The sequence below is a fragment of the Labeo rohita genome, chromosome 20, assembly GCF_022985175.1.
Source record: "Labeo rohita strain BAU-BD-2019 chromosome 20, IGBB_LRoh.1.0, whole genome shotgun sequence".
In the NCBI taxonomy this organism is placed as follows: Eukaryota; Metazoa; Chordata; class Actinopteri; order Cypriniformes; family Cyprinidae; genus Labeo; species Labeo rohita.
This window is the reverse complement of record NC_066888.1, coordinates 17,271,809-17,292,435: the sequence shown is the minus strand read 5'-3', so window position 1 is coordinate 17,292,435 and position 20,627 is coordinate 17,271,809. Positions and strand designations below refer to the sequence as shown.

General features: G+C 36.9%; 3 protein-coding genes across 3 annotated transcripts in view; 1 reads left to right on the top strand and 2 right to left on the bottom strand.

Annotated features, from left to right (window-relative positions):
• Positions 1-2,345: 2,345 nt before the first annotated feature.
• On the bottom strand, positions 2,346-4,192 carry LOC127182658 (leukocyte elastase inhibitor-like). The gene is made up of 6 exons (XM_051138070.1): positions 4,025-4,192; positions 3,780-3,917; positions 3,582-3,699; positions 3,325-3,467; positions 2,947-3,114; positions 2,346-2,839 (listed from the first exon to the last, which is right to left on the bottom strand). The coding sequence occupies exons 1-6, from the start codon at positions 4,190-4,192 to the stop codon at positions 2,420-2,422; spliced, it is 1,155 nt and encodes a 384-aa protein (XP_050994027.1). The 3' UTR covers positions 2,346-2,419.
• Positions 4,193-7,228: 3,036 nt separating this feature from the next.
• serpinb1 (serpin peptidase inhibitor, clade B (ovalbumin), member 1) lies at positions 7,229-10,990 on the bottom strand. The gene is made up of 7 exons (XM_051138076.1): positions 10,838-10,990; positions 10,266-10,444; positions 8,517-8,654; positions 8,284-8,401; positions 8,053-8,195; positions 7,803-7,970; positions 7,229-7,703 (listed from the first exon to the last, which is right to left on the bottom strand). The coding sequence occupies exons 2-7, from the start codon at positions 10,431-10,433 to the stop codon at positions 7,296-7,298; spliced, it is 1,143 nt and encodes a 380-aa protein (XP_050994033.1). The 5' UTR covers positions 10,434-10,444; positions 10,838-10,990; the 3' UTR covers positions 7,229-7,295.
• Positions 10,991-15,183: 4,193 nt separating this feature from the next.
• The window catches only part of mylk4b (myosin light chain kinase family, member 4b), a 29,800-nt gene continuing 24,356 nt past the window's right edge, over positions 15,184-20,627 (top strand). Inside the window, exons 1-2 of the mRNA XM_051138857.1 lie at positions 15,184-15,383; positions 20,117-20,354. Coding sequence (XP_050994814.1) covers positions 20,223-20,354 — 132 coding nt within the window. The 5' untranslated portion in view covers positions 15,184-15,383; positions 20,117-20,222. The remainder of the gene's footprint in view (positions 15,384-20,116; positions 20,355-20,627) is intronic.

The window sequence follows — 20,627 nt, the reverse complement described above, 5'->3', positions numbered from 1 at the left end:
CACAATAATAATTACACAATAATCAAAGTAGAAACAAAATTACAAAGTACTGTAAAAATACAGTACAATACTGTTTTGACAGTATACAGTACATTGTTCTAGATACTGTGAAGATGCATTACAGTACATTGCTGTAAAACAAATTACAGTAACTTGCTGGCAACCTTGCTGCCACTAACTTACTGTAAAAATACAGGAAAATCCTGTAGAAAGAAAATCCACAGGAAGTGAAGTTACATTACCTCTCCACAAATAGAAAACAGAAAATAAAAATCTTATTTAACAATAGAAGTCTACAATCAGTAAACAGTAAACTATTCAGTTTAACACATACTTGTTGGACAAAAGTAAAACACACACACACACACATTTTTTTCCATGAAAGAATCCTGAAAAAAGTATCACAGGTTCCAAAATAAATAAATAAATAGATAAATTAGGAAATAGAGGAAAAAACTATATTTTAAATTGCAATAATATTTCACAACATTACATTTTTTTATTTCCTTTTTTAGTTTATCAGTTATTTTCTGTATCTTTGATCAAATAAATGCAGATTTGATGAACAGAAGAGACATATAAAAAAAACATAAAAAATCTTACTAATCCCAAACTATTAAACGGCAGTGTAGATAAAAGAAAAAAAGGAGATCTTGGTATGTGTGTATGTCTTACATTTCAGAAATTCCACTGAAAATCCTTCACTTTGCAAAGAGTGGCAACTTGGGTTCACTTCAACCAGTTTCTTCTGTGCCATTTGCCTTGTTGTTTTAGATGGCACTTTTCCTTTCAACTTCTTTGTTCCTCTTAAATATCTACAAATCAGTCAGGAAACAGACAATATGTAATTCACATTAATTTTAGCTTTTGAGACATCTGAATCATTCTCCCTTAAAAATCGTCTCTCTTCTGGAGTTGAGAAACATGCAGGTACTCAAATTCTTAGAATGCAACCATTTATACTTATAGTATACTCAGCATAAAATAAATGTATTTCAAACACATTTATTTTTCACTAGTGAATTTATTTTTCACTAATGAAAATAATGTTTTTAACTGAGTGTTTAGCATTTATGAACAATGTATTACATTGTTGTTTTACACTGTAATGAGATTTATAGTTGAGAAAAATGAGAATTACAAAGGAAAAGGCCATTATGTCCAGGTAAAATACGTTTATTTCATGCAATATTTACTAGTCTGTGCATCTTTAGTGCTCAATCAGACATTGCTTTGGCAGTGTCTCCACGGGCTCCCAAGTAGACCATGCTGATGCTCAGTGGAAAAAAAAAAACATGTTTCGCATCGTTGTGTGCACTTATAGCCCGATAGATATTCAGAGCGAAGGGACTGTTAGCACGAGAGAGATCCTCCATGAGTAAAGATACTGCTGCGAATAAAAACCCAAACACCAGCAGTAGTGGTCTGTTGACATCTCCGTGTGGTCATGTTTGGTATTGCATGTTGAATAATAGAACATTTTCTGAAGTTAAACAAATGTAACTGTTTTTACCCTCACAATTGTGGCTGTTGCACTCTATAGATAAATTGTGAATTGTTACAATTAAAAATGTATCTTGAAGAATCATCATCAGTCTTGAACTTGGTAAAACAATTATCTTGATTTAATATGTTTAAAATCTTAATACTTTTTCCTTTTGTTATACTTGGATAAGTCATTATATATATATATATATACATACTATATGTATGCTATAGCAGTTTATGTGTCTGACTGATGTCCATGGCCCTTCTCTGGCTTCCTATTGGTTTTAGAGTGATTTTTAAAATTTTGGTTATTACTTCTAGAGCTCTTCATGGTCAGGAACCCACTTACATCCAGGATCTACTAAATACACACTCCCCTGGCTGGTCTTTGAGGTCTTCTGACCAAAACCTCTTAACTATTCCTAGAACATGTCTCAAAACAAGAGGCGACCGTGCTTTTTGTGTTGTTATATACACGACTGAGAACTATGGGTTCTGTAGAATCTTTTAAAAAACACTTAAAGACATCTTTTTGGACAAGCTTTTAATTAACAATATGGTTTAGCTGTTGTTGAATTCTTGTGATATTTGTATAGTTTGTTTCATTTTGTTTTGGTCATACTTTATTGTAAAGCCCTGACTCCTCCTTTTCTGTAAAAGGTGATATATATAAATAAATTTTACTTACTTTGGTTCAACAGCTCAGGTCGATTCACTGCTGTGCCCAGCTGCAAACGTTTAAAAAATATTGTAATGTGTTCAAAATGTTCACTGGGTTTTCTAAAAGATGTTGTTATCATGAAACCGTTTAATAAGAATAGCCCTATGAGACAAAAACAAGTGCATATTGTGTAATTGATTTATTTGATAAAACATTCTGAGAAAAACACATTTCTTAATTTGGGTTTAAAAGACAGAAAACACCACATTTCTAGGATGGAGCTCTGAATCTGCCAGCAAAGAGAATGCTGTTAGTGGGGTTGTGCCTGATGAAGAACATGAAGGGATGATCTGCTTTGAAACTCTGAAATTCTCGCTCACGGGCACGGGCACGGCCAAGCAAACAGATTGCAGTGGCTGCTGCTGCCTCAGTGCCTTCCTCATTCACCTCAACAAATGCTTTGTGGATCACTGCTGAAATGGAGAGACCAGCCTGAGTGCTCATGCCTGTCAGATCAGCCTTTGTTTCCTGGAACACAGAGCTCATCCCCATCTCTTGCAGTATTTCTGATAGGGAGCTGTCAACCTCCAGCTTGAACTTTGGCAAATGGACTCTGATAGTCATCGAAGTGGCCATTTTGTCTCTTTCAGTCCAGTCAAGCAGCTTGTCAAGGGTCAACTCGCTCTCCAGCTGTCAAACACATAGACATACATGCTGAAAAATGACATACACAGCACCAAACTACTCCACAGGATCAAAACTATTCATCTTTGTCTGATCAAGGCAATTTTGCTCACTTTCAGAAGAGGGTCAGAGCCATCCTGAGTTTCATTTGGAAGAAGGATCAACATGCTGAGCTCCTCTTGTTTATAAGGCAGTTCTAGCACCTGCAGTTCATACTCTGGGATGCCACGGAAGGGGAACTTTTTACTCTGGTACATCATTTGCACAGGCCGGCTCTCATTCTTAAAAACAAATGCAATTAAATTAAGATATGCATAATATATACAAAATTAAGTTATTATTTATGGTTAGTGCATGTGTTGGTGTTGGAAGAGCTACTTACAAGTAACTCTTGCAACAGTGGGTAAGCACAATCACTTGCAAAAGGTTTTAAAAGTGATTTCCAGTTTGCCTATTCTGTTCCATTCCTTAAAATAAAAAATGGAAAGTACCTGGTTTATTTTAAATGGCATTTCTTTAGTTTCTCTTGCTTTAAATATATGCATCCAGTTCCCTTTAAAGTAGATGGCATTAACCAGAACTAGTCGAGTCATTCGAGTCACCGTTCCCGGCTTGAGAAGATCTTTAATTTTATCTGGAAAAACACAAGGGTTGTTGCTTCATATGTGTGTGTTTTTTTTTTAGATAAAATACATGAAATGTAATTGTTTTTATTTGTAGCAGAGCTATGTGGAGCTGATCTTCTCACTCTCTGTTTGCTCTTCCACCCATTTGTTAATGAGTTGTCTTGACTTGTCAGATGCTCCAATAAAGTTCAAAGCCTGAAGTTCAGCGTGGTACAGCTTCAGAGTGGAGTCCAAATACTCCTGCAGCACAAAAGAAAGACGGTTTCTCAAAACACACAGAGAATCAAAATATCTCAATACTAAAGGCAGAATGGACTCACAGGTAAGAAGTTACAGGTTTCCTCTCCATAGAGACGGTTGGCAAGTTTGAGGCTGTAGGAGGCTGATGGACTGTTGATAGTTGAGGTGAGGGTCTCAAAATGAGAGTGAACATCAGAAATAGAACTAAAGGACAAAACCTCCAAAAAGAAGAAAAGTAATTAGATAAAAAAAAAATGTAAAAAAACTGGAACTGAAACTAGACTAAAATTACTGGCACCAATGCTAACGTATTTATTGCTCATACCTTTGCCATTTCTTCAGATGTCTCTCCTCGGGCTCCCAAATAAACCATGCTGAGCGCTGCGCTAATGCTTAGTGGAGAAAAGAACATGTTTCCCTCAGCGTTTCTTGCGCTCAGAGCCCGATAGAGATCCAGAGCGAAGAGACTGTTAGCACGAGAGAGATCCTCCATGACTGATGACACTGCGAAAAATACTAAAACAACAATTGTGAGTATAATACTTTATGCAACCATCTTTCAAAAGTAGAAAAAGTGTAGTATTTTACTTTTATTAACGATGTCTTTCGGCGTAATTCAGTTGTTCTCTTCGTTGGTTCGACACCGTCACTGCATTCGTTTGTAAAGTGTTGTAGTAGGCTGCGTGTTGAAAATATTTCTGGATGTTCTAAAATCAGCTGCACTGATTTAAGGGTGTTGTTGCTTTATTTCGGGGTGGGTGCTGACTAGAGGGGGCTCTGCCCCGTGTTGTAATATGGCAGGCCGTTTTAGCTTAAAACGTTCCCAGCGTTACTCGTCATAATAGAATGTTTTCACGTTACCTCATCAATCCGGAAGTCAATGCCAATGAACAGAACGGAACTCGTGAATGGGCTTGGCGAAAAAACGAAAGTATCTCACTATGTCAGAATAAAAAATAGAAGGAAGAACTGTCGGGTCATCAGTCCGCGATAAAGGACGCAGATCGTATAGATGTTTACCACCTATTACAGGGCTAGACAATATGAACTGCCCTGTGGCCGGTGCAAGTCGTACACTGCATTCATGTTCCAAAATGTCACTTGCTTGGAAATATTATGTTTTTATTATATTTAGTCTGCAAAAAGCCGTTAACAGCTGAAGACGGACATAAAGAGGAAAAAATACTGTAGCAGGCAAATCAATCTCACTGTTCACGATGCATGAAATATTGAAAGAAACTCCTAAACAATGAATTAGGAGTAGGAGTTTATATGACTGTGTCTCTGAGGGTTACTGTCTGTTTTCAAAAAAGTTTACATGGAGTTTTCTTTTCATCTAGCATCTGTATAACGCATTATAAAGCGTAGCGCGTCTTTGTGTACAGCAGTAACAAAGAAAACACTATGGCTGCTTACGTTAAGCCCCGTATAACTTTAGTTTGTCAAAATAAAATGACCTCTCCTGCTTACTAAGTCCTTTTCTATATGATTTAGCAGCTCCCACACATTTTCCGTGGTTTAGTCAGCAGAACAACATATTCAGTGGTACACTAACCGTGCAATCAATGCTTCTGTTTACATATGAGTATTGCCGCAATGGCCACGCATCCGGGTAATTTACCAGAATATGATGTTGGTGCAAACCCTCTATTGGATTTTTACCAGTAAGAATTAAATCACAGAGCTCTACAATTCAGTCTTTACTACTGCCAATGCATATTAGAGAGCTTTCCAGTACTTACTAGTAACTTTTATGATTAAAAAGCTCTTTCTTAAGTCTTTACTCTGGTGAAAAAACCAGCATATGCTGGTAGGTATGTTTTGATGCTGGAATGCTGGTTAGGTAGGTTTTGATGCTGGTTTAAGCTGGTCCTGTGCTGGTTTTTGCTGGTCATGTTGCTGGTCAAGGACCAGCATGAACCAGCAAAGGACCAGCTTAAACCAGCTAAGGACCAGCATAAACCAGCAAAGGACCAGCTTAAACCAGCATCAAAACCTACCTAACCAGCATCCCAGCATCAGAACATACCTACCAGCATATGCTGGTTTTTTCACCAGGGTACTGTGCTGTAAATTATATTATTTTACAAAACGCAACATACAACAATGAGATGTCAGTCACCTTGTGTAATATAAATTGATTTTATTCATTATAATACTGAATTTAATTTAACTTGATGTTAAAATATGTTCTTTAATCTCAGTACTGTTTGTTTGTGGGCAGGCATCTTAGTGAAATGCGAGGCAGTGGTCTGAGGTTCATAGATCCCACGGCGAACAGCAGCCCATCACCGGCTTAGATTTTGTTAAATGAGTTTAAATGTATGTAATATTGTAAACTATGCTGTATTCACCCAAATAAATTCAATTTGTCTTATATTTTTGTCCATGGGTGTTCTTGCTTAATTTGTTGCCTCTATAATTCTGTGTGTGATTTTTAATTTCCAGAATATTTTAAGACAGCAATATAATAATTTTTAAACAATAGTTGACTTAAATAAAACAAACCAGTATGTTGGCTAAAATATTCAACCCAACCAGCTGAGTCAAAATAACCCAGCATGTGTTCTGTCCAGCCCAGAGCTGGGTTGCCAAATAACCCAAGTTAGGTTGTTTTTAACCCAGCATGTTTTAGTGTGTAGTAAGAATTACAATTTGAAAGCTGTACAATTGAATTCTTAGCTCTCTAAGTAAAATTTTACTGGAAAGAATTCCAATTAGAGAGCCCTTTCATTTAATTTCTGCTAAATTCAATTAAAGAGTTCTATGATTCTTTTTTACATTAAATAGGCTATGTTTAATTGCAGAGCTCTGTAATTGAATTGGAGAGCTCTAATCGTCCACCGCTAAAACTAGCCAAAACACCTCAATGGTTGTAGAAGCATTCTACAGAGATATACAGCCTGTCTTAAAAACCACACTTGCAAGGTCTATGCATCAAACAAGAAACAGATACATAAAAGACAGAACAAATAGGACCTCTACAAGAAAAAAAAAATCCCATCACACCTTGTAAAGTTTCACAAACAAACTGTATTTCAAAAATCTGTTACTTTTCTTGTTTTTTTTTATGAACCTAAGAGATTTAACAAACGCGTCAATTTAAATTAAAAAATGTGGAAAAGAAGACTGTGAATTTGACCATTTTTGCTTATGAATAAAATAATTCACTGACATAGTTTTACCTTTATAGTAACAAATTATATCTAACTGAAAGGAACCAGAAGAATCAATGTGCTTATCTATATGATGATATAAACTATTCCAACTGTTTAGATTTTTTACACATTGAAAAAGTAATGTCAGCCTGACTCTGGATTTTGATTTACTGTGTTGTCCCAGCTAGTGAATTTGCAAGAGAATTCTTGTGCTAGTCAATAAAAGCATTATCAAAAATGTGTTGCATTGTATGCCATCATTTTCCAGCTAAATTTCAACTTTAAATTAGTGTTTTCATCTCAATCCAAATTCAAAACTTTATCTTTGTGTTGTGGTGCTCTTAAAAAACACAAAAAAATAATACAAAATGTGAATTATTGACATCTAAATACTAGTATTTATTGTTTATTTTGGTGTTAGACACAAACATCACATATTTAAGATGGGCCTCTGAATCTGCCGAAGAAGAGGATGCTGTTGGTGGGATTATGCCTAATGAAGAACAAGAAGGGGTGATCTGCCATGAAGTGCTCCTCTCGTAACATACAGAATGCTATAATGCCTGCCGTAGCGGCTGCCGCCTCTGTGCCTTCTTCATTTACATCCACAAAGGCCTTGTGGGCCACTGCCGAAAGGAAAAGACCACCCTGACTGCTCATGCCTGTCAGATCAGCCTTTGGACCCTGAAACACAGAGGTCATTCCCATCCCCATCAATATTTCAGCTAAGGAGCTCTCAACCTCCAGCTTGAACTTTGGCAAGTGGACTATGATCTCTGTATGGATGTCCATATTGTTTCTGTTGGTCCATTCATGCAGCTTATCAAGGGTCAGCTCGCTCTCCAGCTGTCAAACACACATGCGCAAATTTTTTAAATCTCTGAATATATACACGATAACAATATCATCAAGTCAAGCAGATCTATACAAAAACGTTTTGCTGACCTTCAGAAGAGGGTCAGAGCCGTCCTGTCTTTCCTCAGGAAGAAGGATCAGCATGCTGAGCTCTTCCTTTACGTATGGCAACTCCAGCACTTGCAAGCGGTGGTCATAGACATAGTTGAAGGGGAACTTTTTCTTCTGGTACATCATTTGCACTGGCCGGTGCTCATTCTGATGGAAGACAGATGCACATACTGATGAAAAACACAAAAAACACATACATCTGTAATTGTACTATATTTTGCAAACAGACCTGGTTTATTTTAAATGGCATTTCTTTAGTGTCTTGAGCATTAAATTTCTGCAGCCAGTCCCCTTTGAAGTAGATGGCATTAACCAGAGCTAGTCGGGTCATTCCGGTCACCATTCCCGGCTTGATAAGATCTTTGATTTTATCTAAAAAGCACAAGTTTGCATTTTATCAACAGGCCCAAACTGATTCTTTAATCTGAAATAGGACTGTATATAGAACTGATCTTCTCACTCTCTGTCTGCTCTTCCACCCATAAATTAATGAGTTGTCGTGACTCTTCAGATGCTCCAATGAAGTCCACAGCCTGAAGGTCAGCATGGTACAGCTTTAGAGTGGAGTCCAAATACTCCTGCAGGACAAAAAACAACAATCAACAAAAAAAGTCCACAAGATGGTGGAAAAAAGAACATAAATCTAAGGCCTAGCTTTGAAATGTCCTATTTTTAAAGGCAGAATGAACACACAGGTAGGAAGCTGTAGGTTTTCTCTCCATAGAGACGGTTGGCCAGTCTGAGGATGTATGAAGCTGATGGACTGTTGATTGCTGAGGTGAGGCTCTCAAATTGAGAGTGAACATCAGAGACAGAACTGAAGGACAAAACCTGCAAGAGAAAGAGAAGTTCGCACATAAATGCCTATGGTATGTTTTACAGAATAAGGGTGTTCACCGAAGAGCCTGTTCTGAGTACATTTATTACGAGAAGTAAACTAAATCAAGGTTTTTATCTAATTGTTTTTGGAGTTTGAAGTCTGTTGTCAAGCCAAGCCATTTACATTCATTATCTAGATGAGCCTGTACCTAAAAACAAATGATGGCAGCAACATCAGGACAGACACAAATTAGCTGTGTGGCTAAAATCTGGAATATGTTCTAGCTCTATTTCAGCTGTGTTTTCTTTCAGATCTGGATGCAATATTCTGTCTGTAGCTCCTTCTAAAAGCGTGCGAGAGAGGTATGTGCAGATGTGATCATGTGTTTACATTTGTTTACACTACTCCAGCTCTCCCTCTCTCCGTTGAGTCAGTAGCTCACTGGTTGTATCACAGTTTGCATGTGCTTTTAGACTAATGAAATGTTCCGCTATGTCTAGTTCATCAATACATGTCAAATGCTTTGCATTTGGTTTCAGTCTGAGCATGTAAATATGTGACCCTGGACCACAAAACCAGTCTTAAGTCGCTGGGGTATATTTGTAGCAAAAATAGCCAAAAGTACATTGTATGGGTCAAAATTATTGATTTTTCTTTTATGGCAAAAATCATTAGGAAATTAAGTAAGGATCATGTTCCATGAAGATATTTTGTAAAATTCCTACTGTAAATGTATGAAAACTTAATTTTTGATTAGTCATATACATTGTTAAGAACACTATTTGAAGAACTTTAAAGGCAATTTTCTCAGTATTTAGATTTTTTTGCACGCTCAGATTCCGGATTTTTAAATACTTCCTAAAAATAGTATCTCGGCCATTATATTATTGTCCTATCCTAACGAACCATACATCAGTGGAAAGCTTATTTATTCAGCTTTCATATGATGTATAAATCTCAATTTTGAAAAAATTACCCTTATGACTGGTTTTGTGATCCAGGGTCACATATACTTACTTACAGATTGATGTTGTATGCTAGAAGTCTGAAGTCTGTTGCAACTTGGAACATTTTCATTACTTCTATATGCAGTTAATATGTAACAGCAGTGGCTATACCTACCCAGTACTGTAACCAATAGCTTTGCAGCAGTCAGAGTCAAGCCATAAATAACTGCAAAATTCATTTTTAGTTACATCTATATATTCTCAAACCTAAAATTTATTAGGCCTAATTTAAATTTTTGTATTTTGTATTTTTTTTTTTTTAAATAAAAGCAAGTTTTGTTTTGTTTTTCACCAAATCTGCCTTATACTGGGTAACAAACTGTGCTATTGTCTGAATTTGATAAATGCATCTTTGGGCTAAGCTCACACAGAGTCACACTATGAGCAAATATTTACCTTTTTGACATCTGGGCCTCACCCCATTTTTTTCTGTCAAACAGGGTTATGTTTTCTCCTTCTTGTTTTGGGTTGTGGTTTTGTTTTCGACCAGAATTTCCCAATCACGGTTTGTACTGTATGTGTGCAGAATGGAACCTATTTGTAGATTCACAACTGACAATAAAAAAACCTCCCTCACAGACCTTTGCTTGTTCTCGACATGCTTACACTTCATACCTTTGCCATTTCTGTGGCAGTATCTCCTCGGGCTCCCAAGTAGACCATGCTGAGGGCTGCGCTGATGCTCAGTGGGGAAAAGAACATGTTTCCCTCAGCGTTTTTCGCGCTCAGAGCCCGATAGAGATCCAGAGCGAAGAGACTGTTAGCACGAGAGAGGTCCTCCATGACTGATGACACTACGAAAAAAAAAAGAGTCCCATAATTTATGCACCCATCGTTAAAACTCACATAGCGCAATATTTTGACAAAAAACAGAAAAGGGTATTGAGCAGATTTAGAGAGTATAAAAAACTGATATGGTTTATGAATGTCCCGCGTTAGTAAACATAACTTTAGACTGCTGTCCATTCTAATAATATAATGTCCTTTTGTTTTAACATGTTTAATAATGCGCCTAACAGCTTAAATATCTTTCTTGCGCGCAGAGGTTTGATTACACGTCAGAGAACAGCTGTCAAACGCGGAAGTCGAAATTACATACATTAGCGTTTATTCCAATGGGAAACGACACTCCAGTTCCGAGCATCTGTTTTTGAGTATTGTATGTGTACTGATTAAGTATTACCTACCTTTTTAAAAAGATGCTTGTCCCAAACGTACGTCTGTGTGAAAGAGAAACCTGCCCTAGAGTCATGCGATATAAATGGACCAGCAACGCCCATAAAGCGCAGAACAAGCTAGACGGGCAAACTGCAGAAGTTAGACATATCACAGGTGAGTCAGTCTCACACTCCCCCACCCTTTTATTACCTTTTCATGTGCCCCCTTATTTTACTGAATAATGTGCAACTTTTTAAGCAGCCAAGTTAAAAAATGAATGAAGTATTTGTTGGAATGTTTGAGTGTGTTTTCATGGAGAGACAGAGAGAGAGAGAGTGGACAATAGGAAATACACTTGTTTTGTCAGCAACACACGGCAGATGCATTCAATGAATGTGACAGCTCTGGACTAATCAGTTGGACTTTGTGCATAAAGGGTGAGTCACTGTTGGATCAGAGGTTCTGCGCAATAAAACCTTGTCAAAGGCCTTTCACAATAGGGGCTTTGTTTGTGGAGGAAGTGTTTTTCTGAAATGCTTCTTCAGTTCAGTGTTTAAATGTGCCAAAATGGTTATTTTTTTCCTGATTGATATATTATGCATATAGAGTATTGATTTCTTCAGTTTACCTGAGGCTGCTACCTTAAGAGATAACACCAATCAATTGTTTCAGGACTTATAATTGGCATGATAAGGAAGTATACATTTATAATTATATAATTATAAACTTGACTACCTCACTATCAATGTCAGTATCATATAATTGCATAGTAAGTAGTACAGATTACAGATTGAGAAAACTGGACACTGTTTTGATAACTTAAAGTTAGCCCTACACACACTCAGAACATTTATTATTATTATCAATGATGAAAACAGTTATGCTGCTTAATTTTTTCTATAATATTTCATCCTGATACTTTGTAAAATAGAAAGGTAAAAAAACCTCGCAATTCTGCTAAATAAAGTCAGTTCATTTGCAAGAAAAAGTCTCAATTTTGAGATATAAACTCACAGTTGTGAGAAACAAAGTGTTACGGCAACAGCATTTAGCGTGAATCTGGAGCGCCGTGTCAATGCACCATTTTAGGGAATCTGAAAATAGACACAACAGGATTTTACAGTAATATCTTTTTTTTAGATGCACAATTTAGGAGCACATTTTAAGAGCCCCTGCATAATGACATCTGTGAGCCACTAGATGGCAGAATTTTAGCATGCAAGTGCATGTACTGAAAAGGCATTTAAAAAATGCTGTTCAAAACATTTTCTCCTTTCATTTTGAATTTGTCTCATAGGATCTTGCTTGTACAGCAGTTTATTGCATAAGCACATATTTAATAAAACAGTATGTCCATAACATTTGAAATGGCAGTTATTGGTTCTATATGCAGGATACTGTGTGGATATATTATGTACACACAGACAGACAATCACTCACAAACATATACACACACACACATTCAAACACACAGCATTGCTGCTCTTGAATTACACACATACAGCAGCACAGATTGAGGTTTAAATAAAACTCTTCATGTCAGCACCATGGTTTGCTGTTTCCACACCTCACAGTCAATGCATACTTCTACCAGTGTGTGTGTGTTTACTGTTAATTAGCTCGAGTAGGTCCCCAGAAGTTTGCTAAATTTGACCTCCCTTTGGGGACATATGGGGACATCCCCAATTCAGAAATTGATTGATAAATATAGCAAATACTGCATTTGACTAATAATGCAAAATGCAAATGTTTTCTGTTAGAGTTAGGGTTTGGAAAATGATTCATGTGTAACAATTAGCTTCATATAAAGCAATAGATATCTATGCTATGTCCTCATTTAGATACCTAACTAAATGGGTAAGTATGTGTATCTAAGAGGACCGAGAAGTGCTCTGTGGAAGTAAGGGGGGAATGGTTGGCTATGAACATACTGTGTGTAACATTGCTCTGTGGCTGACAGACAGGCGGGCACACACGCAGCTTCCAAGGCATACCAAACATCTGCAAATGTCCTGAAACACTTACCCTACCAACACACAGAGGTACACAGAGAGACACATGCACTTTCCTTGACCTCATTCCCAAAACAACCAAAGAAGTGATGTTGCAAGCTTGATGAATATGTAATATAAATAAAACAACAACAACATTAATAATAATAATAAATATTATAGATTAAACATTTTAAAAGTAGACTTGCGACTCTTTTAAATGTATTACATGCTCATACAAGTTTATGAAAAGACAAGAGCAGCTGCAGTTTGGCTTTGATCCTGCTATTTTCAATGAGAACACAATCCATCATATATACAGCACAAGTGCCAGCCCATAGCATAGCTAACCTATATTTCCACACAATAATGGAATCTTTATAGCTTTAACTATAGGGACAGAGTGAGAAGAGATCATCACCTGTTGAACTGTCTCAAATTTGACCTGGTTCCTCTGTCTGGTGCTCTGTCTCACTAGATTTGCCATTCTCAAAGGCACTAGTAGATGAATTGTTGTTTATCTGTAGATGTGGATTTGCCATTTTGCCTACATTTGACCTCTACCTCGAACAGCATTATTGACACAGCACTGTTGCAAAAATAGTGCACATTTAAGTCTTAAAGACTTAGTCCATGGGGTGGTTTCTCATTGACGGTTCAATCACAGCTGAAGGCTATAAATACTGCGAGTGACAAGACAAAGGTTTATTAGACTTCAAAAGTCAGAGAGCGGGTGCTTCAGACTGAATTATTGGCATTTGTATTATAGGAAAATATTTCTTCCATTAAACATTTCAACGAATACTTAAAGCAATTGTAAAAAAAAAATGTCTGTACGTATATATGAAAAGATTGTTTTATGGCAACAATACGTGTACAGCTATTTACTGTAATAACGATAGAGAAATAGTTATAACAATGAGTTTCACTTACTTAACTGTGCAAGCCCATTTCCGCCACTTGATAAAAAATAAAAAAAAGCAACTTTGCGACTTTTTTCTTACAGTTGTGTGATGCAAACTTGCAATTCTGACTTTTTTTCTCAGAATTGTGAGATATTAACTCGCAATTGTGAGTTATAAAGTCAGAATTGCGAGTTATAATGTCCGAATTGCAAGATATAAACTTGCAACTGTGAGAAATAAAGTCAGAATCGCAATTCTGTCACAACTCTTGCGAGTTTTGTATCTCGCAATTCTGGCTTTTTATCTCAGAATTGTGAGATACAAAGTTATTGCGAGTTATAAAGTCCAATTTTGAAGGAAAAAAGACTGATATGGTCTCAGAATTGCAACTGCATGTTATAAAGTCAGAATTGCAAGATATAAACTTCTGAGCAGTTCTGAGAAAAAAGTCACAATTGCGAGAGTCAGAATTGCAAGTTTGTATCATGGAATTCCGAGACAAAAAGTCAGAATTGTGAGATTTCGCAATTTTTTCGCAATTTTATTTTATTTTTTATTCAGTGGCGGAAACAGGCTTCCATACTTAACTGTAGAGGGCTCCAAAATTGCAAAAATACACAAAACTACATACAGTTGCTTTAAAGATGTATATTAATTCACCTAACTTACCAAACCTAAAGGGTTAGTTCACCCAAAAATGATGTCATTACTCACCCTCATGTCGTTTTTATGTGCAAAGAAAACCAAAATAAAGACTTTATTCATGCATACATGGTACTGTGCGTTTAAGACTGACATGGAAGAGAAGAAATTGTTGAATAAAGTCGTTATTTGCTGTTGTTGTTGTTTTTTGCGCACAACAAGTATTCTCATAGATTCGTAAAATAACGGATGAACCACTGATGTCACATGCACTATCCTTACTACCTTTCTGGGCCTTAAATGTATGTTGCATGCTGTCTATACAGGGTCAGAAAGGTCTTGGACTTCATCAATTTGTGTTCTGAAGATGAACAAAAGTCTTACAGGTTTGTGAAATGACATGGTGAGTAATTAATGGCAGAATTTTCATTTCTGGGTGAACTATCCCTTTAAGTTGACTTCTGGTCAGTAAATTCCTCCCCAACCATCCTCATGCTATTCAGTTAATCAAAAATTAAGTATTAATGGGATATTTAAAAAAAAAAAGAAGAAGAAGAAGACATCCTTTTAAATATGTTTTATAGTAGATACTGAATTTCCTTCTTTTTGTTCTTTGGTTGGTTTGTTGGCATTTACAGTTGTGAAATTCTCCTTACTCTCCACACAAACACATACATATACACAGGAAAGGGAAACACATGGCACTGAAATTCCACACCCTCCACAATAACATGTTTAACCCCCTTCCCACTCCCTGCGCTTCTCTTATCCCCTACATCCCTCCACCCCCACCTCACATTTACACTTGACTCGTCTCTGACTTTGCTGATCCATTCCCACATCCCACAGACTCTCTCTCTCCTTGCTTATTTGACCGTGTGCCACTTACACAGTGTGTACTATGTGGACAGGACACTATGTCTGAGGCTGATCGCAGATTTATGGCTAAACATCCTTGATACAGATTGTGTTATTGCAAGAAAAGGAAGAGAAAAGAGAAAACCTCCGGAGCGACTTGACGACCTTTCTAATAAAATGTAAGTGGAAACCAAAAGATGAATCACAGTATGATATTATACAGTAAGTATGCTACAATAGTAAGATGTACTGCAATCATATATGCTTTTACTGAACGTAACAGCTGCTGTGGTGTTGCATTAACAAGCCTGTACATGCAAACACATGTATAGCATGCCTAATGAATAAAATGCTTAAACGTGATCAAAATGCATGTGTATTGGTAAATGTTCGTGTTGAATTTATTGGTATAAGTGGAAAGTGCATTGGAGGATGTGTAATTTTACACTGTACTGCTATGTCCATTTGGCAGCTGCAAAAGTGATGGTGTTGATATAAGATCAGAGATTAATCGTTCCTTGCTGTGTCAATGTAAAATGGCTCTGCAAGCTTTAGTCACTGTATTTATTTTCATTTTACAACAGACTTGTCCTCGTTCATCAAGACATAGATTTAAACTCTCATAAAATATTCTTTCTTTGGGCAGAGTTGTAAGGCAATCTGGTTTAGCTTCAAAACTCAAATATTTCCCCTACCATATGTTAAAGTAAAAACTGTCAGTCAAAAATAATTAAGAAGAAGTGACGTCAAAGAAGTTATGTTCCAAGAAACATGCTGCCAAAATCTCACTGAGTTCTTGGCTAGGGGGCTAACGTAATGATATATTCCCTTAGGGCCCTATCAAAGGAATATCCTAACCCCAGAATCAATTATATAATCTGTTTAGTTACCATGTTGTTGTTTTTTTTTTTGTCTTTTCTTTTTATTACTGTTTAGAGAGACTAGGGCTGATACAAAGATTGGTGTGAGATTGGTCTCAGAATAGTTACCAAAACAGTGTTCTTCCAAGACGCTTGCACTTTTACTTACTGACAGCTAGAGGGCCAAAGGTTCGCTCAGGGGCAGAGTTGCCAGGTTTTCACAACAAAACCCGCCTAATTGCGACTCAAACCTAGCCCAGTCGCATTTCGGTGGGGTTCCCCTAGTAAAATTCACATTCCAGTGGATACATATCACGCTAAACCCCCTGACATGAAAAACAACCCGCCGCAACAGTTTTAAAGTAGCTCAATTCCACGGTAAAACTGTGGACTTGGCAACACTGAACAGGGGTTCTTAACTCTGGCCCTCGAGGTCCACTTTCCTGCAGAGTTTAGCTCCAATCATAATCAGCATTCATTCTTTAGCTCAATCTCATATTCACAATAACACATTAGTTTGAATGTCTGTTGAGGAACTCTGTTATATCTTTGTTGTACTGTCCTTTCATATGTTAAGAGTGATTTCTGATGGCTGCACTGTTCAGTGCATTTGTTGGCTGCAAGGTGTTGTTGAAAAAAAACACTTCTGTGTTTACAACCGTTTCAGTGTCTTTTAATATAAAAGTCCGTACGTCTCTTGTTGCCATTTAATGGCAGAATAATGTAACTAAACACAGACCGCTTCTCAATGCCAAATACTATTATTAAATACTACAATTTTTTATATAAAATATTATTTATTGAAAAATATTTAGTGAACACCAACATCCATCATAAAAGTTACTAAGCAATTTAGTCAAAAGTACAAAGGCAGTGCTCTGATATACAGCATTAAAGTTATATAAAATATAAAGTTATGAGATCCTGAGCCACAACTGTTTGCTCTGGAACAAATAATAGATTAATGAGACCAAAGACCGCCTGTTAGATTTACCCAAAATTTTATTATATCTCATATTTAACTATTATAGAGCCAGCAGCAAATTCCAGAAGATCTGGTGGAGGTAAGGCTGCTCTCTGCAGGTTCATGAGTGCTGAATGGCCACTGACGCCCTGTAGCTCACATCACCGGAAATGATAAAGCAAAGTTTCAAACAGGCATTATCTTTATTAACAAACTGTATATTTTAAGTCTAAACAACTACATTCTGTGGCAGCTATATTATAGTGGACTTGGGCATCCGCCCTGACACTCGCTGTGAGAAATGCTGCAAGAAGAATGATACAAATGGTAAAACGGTTCCCGTTTGGGTGTATATCACATGCTTGAAAAGACCTCTCAGCCAATCAAACTTGAGAATCAGAAAGAACTTATGTATATTTATATTATAAATGCCGGCACTGATAATACTGCTACAAACCTATTCTGTTTGGTAACTGAGAGTATCTCGGGATGTGCTGACAGAGAGTCAAAGAGTTTGCCTTTCATCACTGGAGCATAAGCCATTCAAAGCCTTTTAATTGAGACTCTGTAACACAGCACCAGAGAATACAACAGCAAGGCCACAATTACGGTACATAGTCACGCAACCATTGCACCATACCGGAAAAAATGGCAACGTTTCATGGGATTTGTTCACGTCTATATCAAAATAATAGTGTTTGGCATTATTGAAAAAGACCTAAAGTGAACCTAAAATATCAAACTAATAGAGAAGAACCAACATTCTTATGTCATTCTAGGGGATAATGCTTCGCCACAGGCGCCAGAGCTGATTGAGGCTTGTGTCTGGTTTGAAAATAGAGCGTTGTTCTTGTTGCTGGGGTGTCCCAGCACCAGGGGGATCACTTCACTCTAGGACTTACTGTTACCCCAGGGCATGCAGATGGATCAACATGCTATGAGCAGAATGGCATCTCAACTGATCCTTTGGAAAGAGAACAACACGCTTAGTTCTTATCAGAGTATGTTGAGGTAGAGCTGATGTCTAAATGCAGCCTAGATCATTGGTGACAGATTTGGTGCACAAATTGTAAGATGATTTATGTGAAACAACAATAGCTTTTGGATTACAAATTACATAATTTTTATTACTATCATATTGCATTCTGTATCTTTTTGAATCCCAGTGCTTTTTTTTAGCACATTCATGACTCATCCATCTTTCACAGTCACATTGTAGAAGTCCATACCTTTAAACAAGACATAATAATTATTTTCTCTGTGTATAAAGAATTCTTTCAAAATGAGGGTCACCACCTGGCATGAGTGTTTAAAGTTAAAAGCACAAAATGACCATCTGACCCCCATAAAGCTGCTTATAGCTGCTAACCTCAACCATTACCCACCCCAGACGTCAGCACTGACCTCCATCTGCTCACTGACCCAACACTATGCTTGCACTCATACTCATACCATGCACTCATCTAGAAAAAAACAAAATAATTACCATAATATCTAAAGAGAGATGTTACAGACTAGATGGATATAGACTATTAGATGTGGATTATTATCCATGCTCCTGGAAGTGACATTAAAATAATGGTAAGAACCAATAAACTTGTCACGTTCAAAAAACTATGTCAGTGTTTTCTGTCAGTCTGTGCATTAAGCCTGGCTCACACTACAGGAATTTTAATTAATTTATTTTTTAGGATTTTTAAAATCCTAACCGATTATGAAATCTGGTTGCAGCCCACACATAAAGAGAATCTTTGCAGATTTTCTTCCCTGAAATCTTAAAGATGCACACCCTACAAGATCTGAAAATTGTGGCCAGGTTGCGAATCGTAAACATTCAACATGGATTATCACGTGAAAGGAAACAATATCCATTCAAAAGGCGAAATGACAGAAGACGGACGGCAAAAGGAGCAACTAGATCAATTTCAGATTTAAATTTGACCAAATAACATTTTGCTGGGTAACTTTAAGTCCTGTGCATAATTTTGAATGATACTTCCTTAACCTTGTTTGTAATTACAGAAAGTATTGATTAGGTATTAACCAAACCTTTTTCCAAACAATATTGTCTGTCAGTTGATTCCAGTATAAGTACATAAGGCATACATAAGGCAACAAAACTGTCTCGTTGAAATAAATCTCTTAGAGAACTGTTGTGTGATGTTTATTCTCAAGTCTCCAGAGATTTTGCGAGATTTTCCATATTCACAGCCGGGACTCCGGTTGAAAATCTGTTGGTGTGTGGTGTGCTGTCTTCGTCACATCGTAGCACACCACACACTATAACAGCAAAACGGTTAAATCTAGGGTTTTTGGTCCTTATGTTTGCGGCCTCTTACATTTTGAAGATCTTATAAGATTTGTAAAATCTTTTAGTGTGAACCCAGCCTTAAATCGTCTGTGTGAATAGTTTAAACCTTATATTTTTGTTGGTGTAGTGACATGGCAAAGTCATGGCAATATTGTATCTTAAATGTAAGTTTCTCGTCATTAACCTGTTGTTTATTGAAGTGTTGTATCCAGTTTATTTTTAACATAAGAGATTTGAAGCTTGAATGACATAGCTTCTGGTGTCATCCGCTGTTATGCTGCTTGATATTGCAAACTGGTATTTGTAATCATTATTATAATTCTAATTTATAATATACTATACTATAATATACTGACTTCTAGTCATTCATATAATTTACCTACTTAAGCCTATGAGCGAGACTTTCGGTTCATTAGCCAACGTGCAATAAACGGTAAAACTGTTTGCACTACAAACCAGTGTGTTTATAATTAAGATAATACATCAATATACATGGTAAGACACACCAATTTGCAATATCAAGCAGAAAAACTAGCTTTTTTGTACAAAAAAAAATAGCTGGAAATGGGTGAAACCGGAAGCCAGACCCATGAAATGTACAAATGCCCACTCTTACGTGAAAAATAGGGTGGATAGTTGGAAATCTCACACATTCACAGAACTTCAGGGTGAAAATGCTTGCATATCAGCCTTTCTGGATTAGCTGGACCATAAAGGCTTTGAGGCCTTTGATTTTTCAGACAGAGTGATTGATTGATCTCTTTCTTCTGTTTTCAGCTCATAAGATAATACCAAGTTTACTGCAGACAAGAAGAGGACGTGTTCCAAGTCTTATAAAACAGCTGCTGCCCATCCATGTCCTGCATTTCTTAATAACAGAACCATGGAGGGAGAGGAAGCACGTGTCAGGGAGCTTGGCATGGGTGGACTTGCATTTTTTGGCCACCTTGAACGAGTAGAAAGAATGCGCTGCTACTGGGAGCTCAAACACGTCCAGCTGAAGACTCTGGAGCAGGTTAGTCTCTGACACTCTAAATGGTTATCCACATTGCCTTTTGGTGGTTAATTTGAATAAAGCCAATATTTTGGTCTGTTGAAACCAAGACTTTGTTGTACGTATGTATACACTACTGTTCAAAAGGTTGGGGTCAGAAAGATTTTTTATTAATATGAAATAAATAAATACTTTTATTCAGCAAGACATTAAAATGCTGTTCTTTTGAACTTTTTATTAATCAAAGAATCTTGATAAAATGTATTACTGTTTCCATAAACACATTACATTGCA

Bases quoted from the DNA above. Each gene is read 5' to 3' on its own strand.
- LOC127182658 (XM_051138070.1), bottom strand. From the start codon at position 4,192: ATGGAGGATCTCTCTCGTGCTAACAGTCTCTTCGCTCTGGATCTCTAT. The intron at 3,700-3,779 runs GTGAGTCCATTC...TTTGTGCTGCAG, and splicing joins AAACCTGTAACTTCTTACCT to GAGTATTTGGACTCCACTCT. The intron at 3,115-3,324 runs GTACTTTCCATT...TTTGTTTTTAAG, and splicing joins TGCCATTTAAAATAAACCAG to AATGAGAGCCGGCCTGTGCA.
- serpinb1 (XM_051138076.1), bottom strand. From the start codon at position 10,433: ATGGAGGACCTCTCTCGTGCTAACAGTCTCTTCGCTCTGGATCTCTAT. The intron at 7,971-8,052 runs GTCTGTTTGCAA...GTCTTCCATCAG, and splicing joins TGCCATTTAAAATAAACCAG to AATGAGCACCGGCCAGTGCA. The intron at 7,704-7,802 runs GTCAGCAAAACG...TGTGTTTGACAG, and splicing joins GCTCTGACCCTCTTCTGAAG to CTGGAGAGCGAGCTGACCCT.